General features: G+C 39.2%; 1 protein-coding gene across 1 annotated transcript in view; it reads right to left on the bottom strand.

Annotated features, from left to right (window-relative positions):
* jmjd1ca (jumonji domain containing 1Ca) overlaps positions 1-20236 on the bottom strand; it is a 57379-nt gene that overhangs the window by 7077 nt on the left and 30066 nt on the right. The window contains exons 4-17 of the mRNA XM_039666573.2: positions 13969-14074; positions 13355-13479; positions 13135-13266; positions 11928-11969; positions 11736-11850; positions 9912-11593; positions 8726-8880; positions 4349-6807; positions 2822-3023; positions 2267-2496; positions 2018-2170; positions 604-693; positions 374-489; positions 51-141 (exon numbers count right to left, since the gene is read on the bottom strand). Coding sequence (XP_039522507.2) covers positions 51-141; positions 374-489; positions 604-693; positions 2018-2170; positions 2267-2496; positions 2822-3023; positions 4349-6807; positions 8726-8880; positions 9912-11593; positions 11736-11850; positions 11928-11969; positions 13135-13266; positions 13355-13479; positions 13969-14074 — 5698 coding nt within the window. The remainder of the gene's footprint in view (positions 1-50; positions 142-373; positions 490-603; positions 694-2017; positions 2171-2266; positions 2497-2821; positions 3024-4348; positions 6808-8725; positions 8881-9911; positions 11594-11735; positions 11851-11927; positions 11970-13134; positions 13267-13354; positions 13480-13968; positions 14075-20236) is intronic.

The raw sequence follows: 20236 nt of genomic DNA, 5'->3' as shown, positions 1-20236 counted from the left end.
ATGAAAGATCTGTGTTTGGTTTGGTGTGTTTTTGTAGGCACTTCCTTTACCTCTTCTCTCAGTGTGTGCTCTCAGCTGCGAGTTCTTCTGCTGATCTGGGATCTGCCGGCTCTTCAAGTCACTCTTATCTCTGTCTGAAAGCTGATGTCACACAAACACTTACATAAAATAGCGATACATTCAACTATACAGCTTCATATGCATCTAAACAGTCCTGTAGCTTAAGCAATAAAGCATACGCCAAGGTCATGGGTTTGATACCCAGGAAATGCATGAAGGCACTTTGTATAAAATGTAAATCTAAAGCAAGTAAAGCTACACCAATTTTGTGACTTGCCATAAAATACATCATCATGTGATGTTAGAGTCTTACTAGTGAGAGTCCGTTGGTAGTGGCCATGCTGGGGTTGAGGGATTTGTTGGGACAATGGGATGAGATTCCAAACTTTTCTTTCATCAAGTGCATTGAGCTCAGCATGTCCATCAACACTTACGAAAAGATGGCAATGCACTACTTTTAATATCAGGTTTACAGTCAAAGGTGAAAAAGAACAGGATGTGATATAGATACAAAAAAGTACACCAAACTACACCAATGCTTACCCGTTTCAGGTATAATCTGTGTAGGCATTAGGTTCTTCAGGTCATGAGGCTGGTTTTTCACGCATCGGACCCAGACATACATCTCCTTATCTGAATGACAAAATAAGAAAAATATACAAATTACGAGGGGAAGACATCCAAAAAACGTGCTGAAAAGACCAGGATATGTTATGTTTTGGTCTACAATCTACATGACTAACAGTGTTGGGTAAGTTACTCTATAAAAGTAATTAATTACTAGTTACTAATTACCTCTTCAACAATGTAATTAGATTACTGCACAAATTACTCTCTCTAAAAAGTATTTAATTACTAATTACTAATTACTTTCACTATCCCATTTCAATCTCAACCAGCTGAATAATACAAGAATAGACATGAATCTGTTTTAATTCTTTCAAATAATTACTATAAAATTGCATGAATTATCCTTAAACTGACCAAGGTGGAGAAGGTTACATTATAAAAATATACTTTTTAGCATCAGACAATAGGCTACATTCTGATGTTAAACCCACTATTGTTTTATGTCTGATCTCATGACATTTCACACATTTTTTAATACATATTTTACAATAATTCATACGAATTTGTACGAGTGCGGTCGTGCCATTTAGACACCTCATAAAATGCATACGAATCGCTGTGAGATCGGATTGATCTATACACAGTATTTACTATATAGATAAATATAAATAGATTATAATATATAGATTAGAAAAAATGTATATAATATTTTAGAATTATATATAGATAGAAAAAAATATAATAGAAAAAATTATATTATAAAATATTTCTATTATAAAAGAATATATATTTCTATTAGAATTCTATTTATAATAGAATATATATTTCTATTATAAAAATATAATAGAAAAAATATATAGATTATAACATAGATAAATAAATAGTAATCCCTTACTTTACATTTTCAAGGTAAAAGTAATTAAATTACAGTAACTAATTACTTAGTAATTAGTTACACCCAACACTGATGACTAATGAAAACAGTTCTCCCACACTTTTTCTTGAGTTTTCCACTCTAATCTATGTTATATAGATTGCACTCACAAAAAGAAATGTCAATATACACTTAAAAATAAAATAAAAAATGATTTAGACAATTAGATTGACTATTGAAATTAGATTCTATAAATTCATTTAGATTTAGCATTTTTAAAAATAATTTCCATCACCTTAGCTATTCTGGAAATCACAAATTTAGCATTTCCTCAGGTTTTCCCTGACTACTGGAATCCTGTTAGCAAGACCATATAAGTCAGCAAGTAATGCCAGGTATAAACCACGCATATTGTTCTAAGCTGGTTTCTTCCACAGAGAGGCGAAAAGAAAAGGGAATTTTGTAGGAAAATTGAAAATCAATAGTAAAATCTGTGATGTATTTGCAAGTGACCTTTGGGTTTCTTCTCCTCCCTGGCTTTGTAGCAGTCCATGCAAACCACGAAGCCACATTTGTGACATGCCCAGTGCATGTTGAAGAGAGTGGCCTCACACGCATCACACATCTCCCTCACACCTCTCACCGCTCGCTTCCACATGATCTGAGCTGGAGAAAGAGAAAGAGAGAAAAGACAGCAGGACAAGGTGAAAAAGACAAAAGGAATGAGAGACTTTGTGTATCCATCATTCCACACAAACGTACTGTCTTTCTTGACCCAGGTGAAAGCAATGTCCTCTGTCTTTATGAGCTGACAGAACTTGTCTCCGATGAACGTGAGGACAGTTTTTGACATTTCAAGGTCCATCTCTTTCCTCTTTTTGTCCTCGGCATCTTCTGAGCTCCCCGTCCACACGGTAACCGCCTCCTCATCTGTCTGCTCAGACACCGAAAACCCATCCGCACGGACAACGCCATTCCTACTGAACGACAGACTGAAGAGAGAATGGGAAGAATTAGTGTTATTCGATTGCTGCTGATTGGATAAAATAAAATAAAACAAGGAAATAATGACAATATGACTTCACACTTTGTGACATTTGTGACATTTACCATGTGAATACTACAAAAGTTCAGATATTCTTGCTTCCATTAAAAATTCACAAATGCAAACTTGATTGTATGCTCTCATTAAAGTTGGATTCCACTGTATATCGCACCAATGATGAAACAAATAAAACCTAAATGAAGTGGATTACTGGGAGTTCACATATGCCCAAGAAAGGTGTGAAACAGTAGCCAACAACAAGAAAAACGAACCGTCGGAAGTAGTAAAATCGGCAGAAGACGGGTGAGATGGCAGGCTCGTGAGATTTACGAGAGCGATCCAAGCGACACTCTCGGCACTTCTGCACGTTGGGCCCGACCTCTGAACATGAGTCGTCTTGCAAGAAAGTTTCTCCAGTTTGCTTGAGCTTTCTCACCTTTCTCCAGTCCTTCAGCACAGAGCGAGGGATGCCATCTGAATCAGAAATCACATAGTTGAGATGAGTACACATTTATATTATCAGCATCAGTATGAAAATGCATAATTTGAACAGCCATTCCCTTTTCTGAATGCCATGGTGAAATTGATTCAATTGCATACAGGCAAAGACAAAGTATGTGTAATTGTTCATCCAGTAAATCTTAGACAGATTGCTTAAACAGAGCTGCTATAGAGTGCAACATTGAATACTGCAAAAGGTATATTAATTTCATTTTTTAAGATTTTCTATAGGCATTTGAGAACAATCTTTTGTATGAGATGACTTACAACACAACAACATTTGATTTCAAACACAAAAAACAAGAAAAGAAAAAGATTTTATTTTAACCATCAGGTGCTCTTCGGTCATTTCTGACCAGAAAATGTTCTGTTTTGAATTTCTAAAAATCACAGCTTCATCGGAATGCTATGAAACTTGGTGAATTTTATGGCATTATGTATGTGAATCCGAGCATGCTAAGTGGTCGCAAAAAAAATAGGAAATGACCCTTAGGAAACGAATGGGAAATTGACAAAAATAAATTCTCTGAATTTTTGTACGTGCAATCTACAAATCGGCCACAATTCTAAAAAAAAAGGACATCGCAGGAAAGGGGTAACACTCTACAACATCTAGAGTGCAAAACAGACAAACCCACCCCACACACACACAAACAAACACACTTTCATACACATACACACCAATAAATTTGGATTACAAAAAGTATGTTTTGAATTTTTAAAAAAATCACAGCTTCATCGCGATGTTACGAAACTTGGTGACTTTTATGGAATTATGTATGTGAACACACAAAAAATATTTTTTTCTGAATGCCTAGACTCTATATTAAACTAAAATACTGCATTAATATTTTTTTGAAAAAAAAAAAAAATAATATATATATATATACATATACATACATATACATAAATATTACATAAATATTAATAAATTTAATCAAATTGTCTCAAAATACTAAATTACAAAGAATAAATATTATAGAACAAAAATAAATTGCATTGGTTTTACTGGGTTGGAGGAAATTTAATTTTTAGATGTCCGGTCACTTTTGACCGGGAAGATAACAAGTGTGACTCCGAAACGAAGAGCACCTGAGGGTTAAATATCATATAGTAAAACCTATATTAGGTATATAATTTTATATATCAGGTCTATACTGGTTTATATGCTAAAAACTTTCTCTATAGAAGAAAGTTATTTTTACTTTAATACCAATGACAATGTTTTGATGTTACAATTATCAACATTTTCTTTAAGCCTGATCATACATCAGCATTTAAACAGGTGGACAACTCACTGCTGTTTGCGAGCCTCTGTTGAGGCTTATCCTTCGCACTTTGCAGAGTTCCATTGGGTTTGGCCTCTTCCTCTTCTTCCTTGTCTACTTTCTTCTTCTGGCTGTCATTCGGCTTTATTTTAAAAGAGGACTTGGACTGCCGTTTAAACCTCTGTCCTGATCCACCACTCTCACTCTCATTGCCGGAGTCTCCTCCACTTTCGCTGTCGCCGCTGGACTCTAACGGCCGTTTCTCGCCTTGTTTCTGTAGAGAGGTTGATCGTCTTTCATTAGGTTTCTTGTCCTCCACAAAGGCTTCCTTACTTTCCAGCTTTCCATTTCTGTCCAAGAGAGGTTTAACATCATCCGAGGAAGACTTCTTGCCCACGGTCACTGGTTTCTCAGTGGCTTTGACCGATTTTTTGTCCTCTGAATTGAAACTTGTAGCACTACTATTAGACTTCCTGTCCTCTAAACTAGACTTCTTGTCTATTATTTTAGACTTTCTGCTGTCTAAGGAGGACTCTTTGTCCTCCTGAGTGCACCAATTATCCACCAGTCCATTCACTTCCTGTTTGATTGGCACAGAGGAGTTTGTGCTGGTCAAAGTTACAGCTGTCTTAGTGCCATCTAGTGTTTGGGAGGCCGTACTTTCTCTATCTTGCTCAGAATGGCGGGTCAGCCAAGCTTTTTTCAGTTTATGGCAGTTGTTCTGACTGAATTGAGTTGACTGGTTTGTTACGGCCAAGGCGGGTATCTGCTCATTGGATAGCAAACCTTGTGTGGTTGTTGCTATAGGGCTAGAAGTCCCTGATGCCAGTCGGAGACATTCAGAAGTGCTAGCGTTGAATACAGACTGTGCACGTGTAGAACACACAGTATGTGTAGCGAGTGTAGTGTAAGTCCCATTCCTACTATTTGAGAGGTAAGAGGTGTGTTTCAAAGCATCTGAAGGATGTGTAGTGTGTTGAGGCTGAATTGTATGCGTGTTAAGTCTAGATTCAGCAGTGGCTAGTCCAGCTCTGTGTTTCTTCAGATGAGGGAATTCTCTAGAAGTGCAACAAGAGGTGGGAGATGGCTCCATCTTTATTTGACCGGCTCCACCGTCTCTCCTCTTGCAGTGTTCTGCGATTAGGTCTATCCTAGAGCATGTGGCACTCATATTTGTTAAGGGGTGTGTCGGTTGAGCTGTGTTAATAGGTTTAGTTGTCATGTTTATGGGTGTGCTGAGGTCTCCCTTTTGGGTCGTCATGTTGATGGGGTGAACAGTATCCATAGGGGTCCACAGGACACCTCTTTTATACTGAACACTGCCCTCCTTAGAGTGTGGGCTGGACACACTTTCCAATGGCTTTATATGGCCGCACTGCATCCGGGAAACTGAGCTGTCAGACACTGAGTAATTTATTGTGGTATGTGTGTGACTTGTCGTATGTACAATGACTGACGCAGTGGCCGACTTTGGTTTGACTACACCTCCATTTGTTGTGTGCCCACCACCTACTTTCTCTCTGTCAAACATGACTCCACCCCATTGGGTATCCCAGGTTTGTGATGACGTTGCTTTCTCCGGCACGGGTCTGACATGTTTGAGCTCGGGTAACAGGGTGGGTGGCCTCTGTTGCTTCTGACCTTTTCCAGACAAGCTCATTGGCTGAATGGGTGTGAGAGTAGGCGGGGACAATCTGCCATGTCCAGAGTCTTTAGAAACTAGAAGGTTTGGTGCCGGAGGGTGGAAAATTGGGGCACGGTGGAGTAAAGGCACGCTGCGGGGACTAGAGGAGACAGAAATGAGAGAAGAGCCTTGCCCCCTTCTCTCCACAGTCGCTACCTCTAATGCCATCATGGAAGATGCTTTATGTGCAAGTTGCTCTGTGATCTTTCCCAGGAGACCTTCTTCTTTCTCGTGGTGGCGTTTAATGAGAGGCGGGGGTCTGGCTCTCATTGAGACCTGTGAGCTGGAAGAAGTTAAGACAGGGGCAACCGTGTTGCTGGCACTGAGCCGCTCGTAGAGTTCTTTGCTAGCTGGCAAAGAGTAGTAGCTGCTTGGAGTGAGGGTTGGGGTGGGATGGGCCGACTGTGGCCGGGGAGGAAGAGTATGTCTGAATGCATGCACATTTCTCTCTCTGTCCTGGTCTCTCTCTCTGTCCATCTCGCTCTCCCTTTCCTTGGAAGGAAGGGCAGAAGTGGGACTTCTAGTGTATCGCAGTTCCCTATCCGAGCTCAGTTTAGCAGTGAATGGAGCGACCTCACTGCTCTCCAGAAGAATGCGCCGGTTCTCTTCCTGGTAGCGGTTAGGTCTCTCACCTGTGAGATCATAAACAACAAGTGGCTGTTTGTTTCGACTTGGAGGTGATTCAGGGGCACCTGGGGAGTAAGTCAGCCCATTTTTGCCCATCGCTGCACGGACACGCTCCTGTTCAGACTTGAAGTGAGTGTGGATGACTGTGCTCTCAGTGGCGGCTCTTCTATCCAGCTCTCTAGAAAAAAAGAACAACGGGAATGAATGTGGACCAGCTTGTTGCAAGAGTCAATGGGTGCTTCTCATTTCTTATTTGTGCATCCTCGTTTCCTTCCCTTGCTTCCTTTCCTTGCGTCTCAGCTCCACCCCCTGTAGGACGCGAGGGAAGGAAGCGAGGAAAGGAAAGGAGGACAGAGGAATCGAATAAAAGCTTTTTTATATACATTGGAATTCTTGATCACTCGAGCGTCACTCCACAGTGTCATCAGCAGCGCTAAAAGGATCTGCCCTTATGATGTTGAAGTTTGGTTATTTAATAAATTCATAATAAATAATAATAAAGATAGGCTATACTGTTGAAATATCTGAGATGTGTGGTTTATATAAACTGCAAAGGTAAAGTATAAATTAAAATGATTGTGACCGATGTGAAGGGGGAGGAGAATTGACACGTGCGTCACGTTTAGTCAATATAACAGTTCCGCGTAGGATGCACCTGTGTATCCTCGCTTATGACTCCTCAGGAAGCCTCCTATCTCCTCGATCCTCGACTCCTCACGGTGCAATTAGAGAATTGCGATGTCCTTCAAGATGGCTGAGCTCGATCGGTTTCCGGGTCATAGGAGGGAGGACGGAGGAGCGAGGAGACGAGGAGGGATATTGAGAAGCACCCTATATGTATGACAAGTTGGGGTGGGGGAAAATCGATTCTTGGATGCATCGTGACGCCAACGATTTTGAATCGAATCGCAAATGTCAAAAATCTATTTTCTAAATGTTAAAGGAGAACTCCGGCGAACAATGACCCTTTGGTCCAATAAAACATCGGTACATAGTCAACCGTTCTCTGAGATTTGTTTTCATGATAATTAAATGTAAAGAGTTTTATCTCTAAAAACGATTTAGCGTATAATGCTAGTAATGGGGCATTGACTAAGTAAAAAGAAATCGCTAGTTTATACCACTAACAAGGCTCAAAATAGCCCCACACTAACGCAGTAACATAATGAGGCTCCATACATGCAAAACGAAGCATTGAGAACTTTGTAAGTGTACAGACCGTTTAATAAGAAGATACTTTATGAAGACAGTTCACTTCGCGTATACAGACAGGAGCCATCTTAGAAAATAGTCTCGATAAGTCAAACCACGAACGTCGTGCTGAGTGATCTGAACTGTATGAAGTTCAGCGAACTTCTGAACTGTATGAAAGGCGTTCGGGTATCGACTTATCGAGACTATTTCCTAAGATGGCTCCTGTCTGTATACACGAAGTGAACTGTCTTCATGGCTTTAGTGGCCATTAGGTCTATGAAAGCGCTATATAAATGCAGTCCATTTACCATTTTTGTCACGATACTGGAATTTCCAGCTTCGATACGATACCTTGGAAAAATATTCATGTTCGATACCAAGGGGAAACCTGCCATATACCAACATACAGATAATTTATTATATCATAATTGTTTTTAAAATTTGAGTAATTTTGTTGTAATAGCTTACACGCAGCACAGGGAGGCTGTATTTAAATCATTGAACTAGATTTACAAAAAGAGACAGTGAGTAAACAGTAATAAAATAAGAACAAATAAACAAATTGTAGACAATAGCACAAATACATACAATAATACAAGAGACAAATTAAATTAACATGACTAAGTTTTTCAGGTGAGTTTAACTGTTCTATTCAGGTAAGAAATAACACAGAAATAAAAGTAATCAAAAGTTAAAAAAGTTCTTTCTTTGATTGACATGGCAGACAGCAGCAGGTTTATTTGGCTGCTGTCACTTGCACAGATGCAATATAGAGTTTTATTCAAGTTGTAGTCGCTTTGAGTACCCAGAAAAATGCTTTATGAATGTTATGTAACCAATTAATTACAACAATGATATGAAGTCAAACAAAAAGTGCGTGCAGGAGTAAGATGAAAACTTACTCTGTGGTTTTGGAGGAAGGCATGCAATGTTGAGTGCTCCTAGATGCTCTCTGAGGGTCCGCACTGGAGGGTCGGATGGGGAGTGGGGGTTGCATCCCTTGACCATCTGCATTAGTAACAGGGTTGGGTTGAGAAAGCCAAGGGCTTGGGGGATTCTGTTACCACATAGACAAACATACAGAGTTTCAGACAAATGTATTTATAGAACCTATTTTGGATCGATCTAGAGAAGTCAAAGGACTTCAAACCTTAGGGAGACAACAAATAAATAAATTGATACACAATGAAGGACATAAGTCAATCCCCTCCTGGCATACACAAGTGTACACTCTCACACACACATTGATAAACAGAGTCTTGTTTATATCCATAATACATGTACAGATAAACAGTTGATTACAGACGACTCAAGGATGTCCTGATCCTACTGCAATATGCGTCCATAATACCATAACCTGCCTCGTGGAGCTTTATCTAGGCTTTAAAACTAAACCAGATGATATTACACAAGCATCATTGACTTGCATGACATTTTGAGTAGTCAGGATAATACCCACTATGTCTATCACAGTATTAGCAGAGGGGGAACTCTCTCTCCAGCATGCACACCTCATGGGTCATGCTCAGCTTCATCTAAATGTGTCCATGACAACATGAGGTATCGCTATGATCTCAAAAGTACCATAACATCTACAGAAATATAATCTGTACACACAACAACGCCAGGAACAACACCAATTATGTGCTACCAATACAACTACAACCTTTTTGAAATATAAAAGTCTTGAATCTTTTTTTTATTGTTCAAATGACAGTCAAATCCACCCATTCTCCAAACCACTTGCCCTATGTGGGATCACAGGGATGCCTATCCAAGCATCTCAGACCGAAGGCAGAGAAACATCCTAGACACCCACTACATGCATTTAAAGTTACATCTACAGACAATTTAGCTCACCTATCCTTCATGTCTTTGGATTGTGGGGGAAACTGAAGCCATCGGAGGAAACCCATGAGCATGCAAACTTTACAAAGAAAGACCATCTGGCTTCCTGCTATCAGCTGAGCCACCCAAAGGAGCCCTCAAACCAAGGTCCCCACAAGATTTTTATGTGTCAGAGCAACCCACTTTGTACCACAGCTCCGGCCAAGCTAATTATCATGACTGATTCAAGAAGTTACTTACCCTCCTCACGTCCAGTCCAGGGTAGCTATGGGCTCCATTGGGGAAAGGAGGCCACAAGAGGGGATAGAGGCCAAGATGTGCCAAAGAAGCTGCACCAGTGGTCTGGCCCAGAAGAGACGAGTTACCCGGAAGGGCTAAAGGATGGTGAGGAAGTCCCAGGGATCCGATACGAGGATGTCCAGCCAAGATTGCGGCAGATGGGGGCAGTGCATGCAGGAGGGATGGAAGGAGGTGCGGGTGAGGGATGGTTGAGTGGGGTGTACTCAGGGAGCAAAGGGGAGGCTGGGAGTGGAGGGGAATGGGCGAGAGATGAGGGGAGGGACTCAGTAACTTGCTGTGGGAGGAAGCAGGGGTAAGGCTGGGTGAGCTGGAGGAGGGAGATGGCGTCTTTAGGTGGTGTTTGGGGTTTGGGGGAGTGTGAGGGGGCTGGATGTAGGTGGGGTGGGCCTCAAGCTCCGCCCTGACCATCGCAGGGTCTCTGTATATAGTGAAGGGATCCTTTCTGTCCACAATGAGGGGACTTTTGGTGGACTTGTCTGGAGTGGGAGTGCAATTAGGCGTACCGGGAGGAGAAAGTGTAGGGGTTCTGGATTGGTTTGGGGATGGAGAAGGAGTTGTGGAGCAGGTCACTTTCGGATTGGGTGCCATTTTAAGGCAGCTAAGCGTTCTGTCCATCGATTTAGGCGGAGGAGTGTCCTCTTTCAACAGTCCCATCTCTAGAGACGCACCCTGCTTCTGTCTGGACATCTCCCATACAGTCTGAGCTTTAGATATGATCTCGGGAGAGGAGCAAGGACTAGCCTGCACACTATGCTTGTGGGTGGCCTCCAAAGAAATCACAGGTCCATATTCTGGGGAACATCTTTGTTTAGAGTCCACATCCTCCTTTTTGCTGCAAGGTTTGACAGGAGACCGAGTAGGTGCTACTCTTGGCTCCTCTTCTACTGTGACTGCAGTGTTATTGCTGGTGGTAATGGCCACAGATTGGGGAAATTCTGACCTCCTGACCTCTGATTGGTTAAACTCTGACCCCCTAGCCTCAACGTGGGTGAACTCTGGCCTTCTGACCTCTGGATCATTTGTCGACATCTCATGCTCACCGTCCGCTCCTTCACACTCCTGAGGTGATGCATGTAGCAACACACATGTGGTTTCAATGGAGACCAGCTGCTCACTCTCTTGGGATGCTAGCAGTGCAGACACAGCCTCTGAGTCCTCTTGAGACGCCCCCTCACTCCTGTCCACTATTTCTGTCATTCCCCCATTACCTTTCTCATCTGATTTTCCAACACTAACACCGGCAGCACACTCCTGCGCCTCTGTGTTACTAAATGCCCCATTGCAAGAAGCACTAGCATCGGATGGAGGAGTTTTTCTCAATTTCTGAGTCTCACTATCTCCTACTTGGCTGGGAGAAGGTTCCCCACCTTTATGGGAGGGGGGGACCTCACAGTCCAATGTCCTCTTTGAAGTGTAACGCTGTTTCAGCTGTTTCTTTGATCCTGAATCCGAGGATGAATCCTGCACTCTGCAGCTGGAATTTTCAGAATCGCTGTTCTCAGACTGTTCGGACAAACTCCCCGCTTTCAACCTCTTCAATCTCTTTCTCTGCTTGTCATCTTTTCTCTCGTCTTCTTTCCTCCGTTTCCTCTCACCATTGCCGTTTTTAGATTTAGAAGAATCTAGGAATCAAAAAATATATCAAGATCAAAAAGCTACACAGCTACATAAAAAAACAGCACTCCGTATCAAGGTAATGCCAGAAATATGAATCAAGCTACACTCTTAATATCCTCATAATCATTATCCATGGCTACACCTCACCTCTTCCATCATCACTCCTCTTTTCGTCCCTCATCCCTTCTTTTTCATCCTCTTCCATGCCGCAGTTTTGTGCGCTCGGTGCAGACTGCTGCTGCACTGGCCTGGAGCTACACACCTTCAGCATAGAGACAAAGTGTGTTTTAAACTGTGTTTTCTGCTGTAATGCATTTGGAAGTGCGTCAAAGTCTCTACCTGGTCATTTGTTGTAGTGTTGTTTGATATGCTTTCTGTGCCCTGGAAGACACAAACACAAACATTTACTTAGCTATCTAAATGAGGACATATCTTAGACTTCTATTGCTAAAAAGTCAATACTAAATCTAATTATGAATATTATTAACCCTAATCCAAACCAATAACTAAGATTTTTTTTTAATTGAAACTCAGTGGTTCTCAATTTTTTTTTAACCTTTAAAAAATATTTCAGTGATGCTGATTTGTATGAATATACACTGTTTGGCCAAAAAAAAAAAAAAAAAGAAGAAGCCGATGTTTGAATTTAATTAGGCTAAAGAGTCAATGATTGTATCATTATTGCAGTGATTATTATGTCTCTTGCATGTTATATGTTTGGCAACAGTTCTTCTAACCCTAATTGATGGAGTGTTTAGCTTTACATTTCTTAAACAACCATAGGAAGACACATAATGGTCATATTCCAGGATGACAATGTAAAGATTCATCAGGCTCAGATTGTGAAAGAATGGTTGGAAGAATCATTTGGAAAAAACATGTTGTGATGTTATTTCCATCAAAAGGTGCATCCATTTTTGGTCAAGATCTTGTATTGATAATCGCTCTGTAAAGTCTCCTCCAGCACATCCCAAAGACTTTAAATGCATTTAAGGTCTGGACTCAGTGGAGACGATTCATTAGTGAAAATGATTCTTCATGATTGCGATCCCAACCATTCTTTCACAATCTGAGCCTGATGAATCTTTACATTTTCATCCTGGTAAATGGCCATGATGGGTCTCTTCCTACATGGTTGTTTAAGAAATGAAAAGCTACACACTCCATCAATTAGGGCTAGACGAACTGTTGGCAAACATATAACATGCAAGAAACATAATAACTGCAATAATGATCTAATCATAGACATTTAAGTGTTTGCCTATTAAAATCCAAACAGTGACTTTTTTTTGGCCGGGCAGTGAATAATCAGTGGCCGTAATGAGCTCTTTTGATGGCTTTCTTACGAGCTCAGCTTCTTGTATGTCTTTTACAATTGCATCTTGTGGTGCCGTCCACTGAAGTGTTGCTTTTCTACGGTGAGGATCAGGTCAGCAAAGTCAAAATGTGCAAAAGTGGGGTGTCCCTAGGACAAGTTTTATAACCACTGCTTTAAAGGACAATATTGTCACAAAACTAGTATGTGAAAAAAAAAAAAATCACTTACAAGAAAAATCCTATTGATCTTGGTGATATGTGATTTGGGTTTTGAGTGGTCTTCCATTAGCGAGGAGTGGGTGATATCATCTAGTAACACCATCTGAACCAGCGAAGGATCTACATTCACAATCTCTCGAACCTTTTGATGAAAAATAACCTTTATATAAAATATTTTTACATTAAATTAACATGCAACATCATATATATGCGTGTTTATGTGGTCTCACCTGGTCAGCCATGACAGCTACAGTTCTGTTGTTCTGGTCGTGGTGTGTGATGACTCCAGACAGCCACTGAGTTTTGGACTCCTGTCTGAACACTTTCACTCTAAGGCCCTTTAGAGAACAAGCACCTGTTGCAAAATAGCAAATATCACACAGATTTTATAAAACAATCTTACTCAAATCCTTAAATCAACTTTGAGAGAAAAAAAAACACGAAAATGAAAACACCCATGAAACTCTAGTTCTTGAATTAAAATCCTTATTTATAAAATGGATAGTTCTAAAATCAGTTTGAATGAGCCATGTATACATCACAAATATAAATGTATACAAATAAATACATTCAGCTCCTGAACAAATCACCATAACGGTCTCACGAGGTTTACACCTTTATTTGAATATAGACACTGAGGAAGATATTGTAAATATGTAAAATCATCTGTGTACAAGCAAACAGAATTCACTGAGGCTTCAAACAGTCGACTCTGATTTACTCAAACATCCTCATCAACCGCTAAGTAACTGAACAGATACCAAGAACAAACCAAAAATCACAGGATCTCCACACGGATCAAGAGCTGAAGAGCCGAAAGCAGAGAGAGTGTAGGGTGGGATACCTTTCTGAAGAATGTTCTGGAATTGGTTCTGTTTGAGCCAGGCCTGAACCTGTTCCTGTAGAGACGGATCATCCCTCACAGCTGGATTTCCATCGCCCACTTCATCCTTTAACAGCAAAACAACACAGCATGAGACAAGTTCTGGTTTTCTTTCTAAAGATTGAAAGAGTGCTGAAGATTTTATCTGCTATGATCACACTGAAAGCTCCAGAAGAAAAGATGAAGATGAAGGAAAGCAACAGTTGCACACCAGACAGCTTCAGATGGGGGAGGGATGACCGCGAGAGACACACACACACTATTACACATGGTATTACTCATCCATGCACACAATAGACACACCTCCTCACTGTACACACACACACACACACACACACACAAGACTGGAAATTACGTAACGGTAATGTAGAGCAGATATTTAAGCTGAACTTCTGCTGAACTCCCAAAACCTCTGCCTGTTACACACACAAAGCACATAAAAATAGGAAACACTGAGCTAGATATTTCACAAAAATTCTCTCTTTGAAACAAACTCGCACACACACGTACTCTATTTGCCTGGAATTTACATTTAATTTTTTTTTTTTCCAGGTTTATATCTTGCTCTCCAGAAAGTCAAACTTATTTTTCTTCATAATGCTATAAGCTGCTTAATATATGTGTGCAGAGAAAGAAAAGAAAATCATCGTTGTTACAAATGAATAAATATTAATTAATAAGTATAATAAATACTATATTATATAAATAATAATCATATATCATATAATATTATATAAATAATAAATGTATTAATCATTTATATTATTATTACTATATATTATTATTATTATTATTATTACTACAATTAATATTATTAATCATTACAATTATTATTATTTATTAATAAATATTATATATATATATTAATACATTACATTAATAAATAATTACATTTATTACATATAAAACATTATGTAATTATTATATATTGCATATAATATTTATCATTAATAAGTTGCATGTTATTCATAATATATATATATATATATATATATATATATATATATATATATATATATGATTTGTGTATATATGAAGAGTTCAGATGCAAAAGCCTCTAAATGCCATTTGAAATTTTCTTCTAAAATGACCATTTTTATCAAGCTTGTATATTTAAGTTCAGTAATTTCACTTAAATGACAATTAATAGGTAATCATCATTGCCATTTAAGTGAAATCACTGAACTTAAATATACAAGCTTGATAAAAATGATGATTTTAGAAGAAAATTTCAAATGGCACTTAGAGGCTTTTGCATCTGAACTCTTCATATATATATATATATATATGAATGCAATTATAATTGTATTGTTATGTCCTATTATGTTAATTAAAACTTGATAAATTAAAGAAAGCATTTTGTATTGAGCACAGACAATAATGAGTGGACCAATTTCATGCATAGATTTGTGTCTGTCTGTGTGTGTGTGTGTGATTGTCAAATCCAATCACAGTTATCAGCGCTCTCTCTTTCTCTTCCTTTCTGTCCATCAGTCTTCATCTGACTAGTTTAATGCCTCAGTCCAATTTCTCCTGTGTGACTCATATGCAGCTGACCCCAGAGTCTGCATCATCATCTTCCCTCTCTCCCTCTCTCACACACAGATGTGAACACAAGGCTGCGCACACACTCACAGAGGCTCAGGTGCAGAGAAACTAAATCATTCACAGCAAAAGTGTGAACTGTTTAAAGTGACAGTGAAACAAATGATATCACTGATTGTGCTGATGTTTATCCAGCATGGCATATTTATCAATGTGTGACAGAAAATGCTCTTGAAATCCTATATTAGCATTTTTTTTTGCAATTATCTGGATCGCTCGATAAAGATGGAATTAGGCAGAAAATATCAGGTACCATTTTATGTTTAGATACTCTATTTCTATACCATGCCAAGGGGTTGTATCATGAGAAAACACATTTTCCTTGATCTCTTACAATGGAGTTAAAAGACCACAATATCAGTATTAATACAGTTTTTCTTTTTAATTACTGACCTGACATCATAAAGGTTACTAGTCATAAAATAATGATTATTTTAAGCGATAAGCGATATCACACGAGTACCAAGAATGAGTCCACAGCACAACTGCAACGATAACGGCACTTAACAACCTAGTTGTTAACGGATTGTAACAACCTAGTTTAGATTCAGGGAAATATTTGTACCCCTTGATATTGTAAATGTAATATACATTTTTTTTTTACCTTTTGGGGAAATATATTTTAGAATTACCTTATTAAATGCATTTGTGTTGTCTTTTATGTTAACCAGACCCAAGCCCACCTTCACTTCAGAACTTAGTAATAATAACTTTATTTCCAGCAAAAATAACTACACTGATATATAGTATATCTATCATAACACAACCTATAAAAATTACTCATATTTTGATATTAGATTTTGATCCCGTAAACATTAACAAGGCCTCACCGGAGTAGGGCACAGAAAGCTGCTGCTGCCCAGCTGTGTAGGTGTGATCTACGCGTGTGTGTGTGTGTGTGTGTGTGTGTGTGTGTGTGTGTGTGTGTGTGTGTGTGTTTAAAGGGTTCTAATAATATCAGTGTCAGTGTGTGTGTGTGCGTGCGTGTGTGCGAGCGGCCATCTCGGATTACTATCTGCCCTTGCATAGCAAACATAAGGTGGTGGTGTGTGTGTAAGAGAGCAGAATGCATGAGAGAGGGAATGAGAGAGAAGGAGAGCAGGACTAAGAGAGAGAGTGTGTGTGTGTGTGTGTATTACTCATCCGTGCTTCAGTTCTCAGGACGAAGAGAAGACATGATTTATTCATTTACCCACAGGCAGGTTTTGATCTCTCTCTCTCTCTCTCTCCCTCTCCCTCTCTCTCTCGTCTCGTCTCGCTCACACAAACATACACAGTTCTCTCTCTCCCGCTGTTTCTGTGCCTCGCTCACCTCGCTCGCACTCTATTTCTCTCTTTGACAAACACACACACACACACACACACACACAGCTCTGCTTCACTGGCCTTTAGGAGGAGGGGAAGGGGGTGGTGAATGGAGGAGGAATGAGAGAGGAGATAATAAGACGGGGGGATGAGGGAGGTGTGATTGGAGAGAGTGTTATGTGGGCAGGATGAAGGGCAAATTGAGCTAATGATGATGGTAAGGTTAATTAGTGTTAATTAGTGTGTTACAGCTGATTGGTGGGCTGGTTTTCCTGCTTTTAAAGTTCTCTAAACAATCTGATATTCACTCACTCCATTATTTAAGACAAACACACACACAGAAAATAAAAGTGTCTCCCTCATACATATGGAACACACACACACATTAACTCCCAAACAAACTAAACGTGAGCACACACACCTCAACACGAGTCAGAGAAACACAGTGACTGAAAGAGTACGAGTGACGCACCACAGGACAGAATGAACATGATATACAGAAAATTAGATTTTTTTATTTATTCTGTTTATTCTTTATCTAATGTAACATTATGGATATTTTAACTACTGATTGTGTGTAACTGCATGCATAATGACAGCCACTTTCTTCAAAAGAGCATGAAATGATCACCATTTACGAGATTAAAATTGAACTCAGGTCTTGAATATATTTCAGGTAAAATACAAATAGTAGCTCATAGTAGAGCATGGCTCTCACAACGCCGAGGTCAAGAGTTTGATTCCCAGGGAATGCATAAACTGATATTGAATGCAATGCGAGTCTCTTTTGTAAGCATGCCGTCGACCAACTGTACATGATATGAAACGGAAAGTGAAGCTGTTGACTGCCAAAGGCAATCACTATACCTCAGTGTGTAAAAACTGAAACGTGTTGACAGTGCATTTAAGAGATAATCTTGAACTGGCATATTAAGAAACAAATATGAAGTAAAATATGCCTGTAAATAGATTAGGGTGTCACAAAAGTTAATAAAACCTATGGAGCTTTAAAATGAGTTGTGACAATTATCCCTTAGAGCTCAGCAGACACAGACAAAAACACTAAATCAAGCACGAATACAAACCCAAAAGCACCAAACAAAATTCACGGCTACTATGGACGTAGTTCTGTCTTTAGAAACTAAAATCTCGGTGGCCACAACTTAGATTTGAGGTTTGGTGGTTTAATTCCAGTTTCAAAGTACGTTTGATCATTTTCTCCACACTGTCATTTATACGCTCTACAGAGGTGAGACAGGAGCTGCTGAGAGAGAGAGAGAGAGAGAGAGAGGATGGGCTGATAGAGTCATACGGAGAGAGAGAGATGACCTCAGTCTAACACACAGCTCAAGCATCACCACGGCAACATGTGCAAGGGAGACTTCGGGCTGATCCAACTATTGCATCAGGAAGAGAGATGGGGGTAGAGAGAGAGAGAGAGAGAGAGAGGGAGAAAAACAGACATACAGACAGATTATTGAAAAGGATGATTTGGTGTTTGTGTAGCATGTGCAGAGAAAGATCATAACTCTGGTGCAGAAAGCAGGGAGAGAAGAAACAACCTTGTGCTCCTTCTCACTCTCACAAACACACACACACACACACACACACACACACACACACACACGAGCGCGCGCCCAGAGAGAGATACAGAGGGTTAGAAATAGATGATGCAAAAAAGTGCTTCATTGGATTCAAATTTGAGGGAAGAGAGAGGGAGATGTGCATGTTATGAGAGAAGAGAGACAGAAAGACTTGATTGAGAGGGACAGAGAGATAGAGAGAGAGAGAGAGAGAGAGAGAGGGGGGGGGTGTAGAGGGAGGGTGATGAAGTAGATGAGATAATGACAAACAGAGGAGAGTGAGTGAGCGAGTGAGTGAGTAATAAAAAGGGTAGAGGCGCAGACCGACACACACAGAAAGAGTGCTCATAAAAATCAATGCAGGAGTCTGAAGACCTGTCCTTCAGTAAGAGAAGAACCGAGAGCACTAGATCAGACACAGACGGGCAGAGAGAGGCGCACTTTCCTCTTAAGAAAGACTGAATTACATCACTGTCAAATGAACAGAAATATCTACAAGGCATCTTAAGTTGTCTCATGCTGTGTTCGTATTGACACAGCAACAATTCTTCAACCAATGGTGTGTGTTTGGGGCGAGATTGGTCAATAGCAGACGGAGGAAGCATATAAAAACCTGTTTGAAAACAATCATTTTTTCTAACTGTGGACGATAGTGGCGCAAAAAATACAAACTTTATTTATTGAATGAGAGCATCATGCACTCTAAAAAATGCTGGGTTGTTTTAACCCAAATTTGGGTCAAATATGGACAAACCCAAAAGTTGGGTTAAAAATGTCATTTAAAAATTTAACGTTGAAAGTGAAAGTTGAAGTTGGGTTAACATTTTAAATGACATTTTTAACCCAACATTTGGGTTTGTCCATATTTGACCCAAATTTGGGTTAAAACAACCCAGCATTTTTTTAGAGTGTGTTGTTGTCCATATTATAATATGGGTGTGAACACATTGTACATGAAATCATAATCCTATTTAGTTTCTTAATAAATATCTACAAAATTATTGCGAATGATTAGTGTGTGATTTTTTATATATATATATATATATATATATATATATATATATATATATATATATATAAACACACATTAAAAGGAAGAAAATACTAATCATTTAACATCCATCCCATCAAATCCCAATGAATAAAATTATTGACGTACATATACTCTACAGAAGATGTGGCTTATATCAATAACCCATAATTAGTTTAATGATGACTAATAACTGATTTGGTTATGATATAAATCTATTCTGCTTTGCCCTTTGTCCAATGTTCACACTGACACTTCAATTTAGAGTATAACATTTGAATAAATCTGAACTCTATTGATCTATTGAGTGAAATAATCAATAGAGTAGAGTGGAATACAGCAATAATGAACATGGTAGAATAGAGTGGGATGGAATACAGTAGAATAGAACAGAATAGAACTAGAGTGGAGTACAGAAGAAGAGAATAGAAGAGAGTAGAGTATAGCATAGTATAATAGAATAGAATATTATTTAACAATATAATAACAGGGGAGAATGAAGCACAGAAGAATAAAACAACAGGAGTGTAACGTACAGTAGAAAAGGAGAATAGCACAATAGAATAAAGCAGAGCAGAGTGGAATACAGTAACATAGAGAACAGCGCAGAATAGAATAGAATAGAGGAGTAAACGTGGATGAGGTAATATTGGATAATATTATACTCCTGAAATCTGGTATAAAAAAAGTTAAATTTGTAAAAATA

This window comes from Pimephales promelas, chromosome 15 (genome assembly GCF_988280905.1).
Source record: "Pimephales promelas chromosome 15, fPimPro1.hap1.1, whole genome shotgun sequence".
Classification (NCBI taxonomy): domain Eukaryota; kingdom Metazoa; phylum Chordata; class Actinopteri; order Cypriniformes; family Leuciscidae; genus Pimephales; species Pimephales promelas.
Note: the sequence above shows the minus strand (reverse complement) of the source record. Positions and strands in the feature narration are given on the sequence as shown.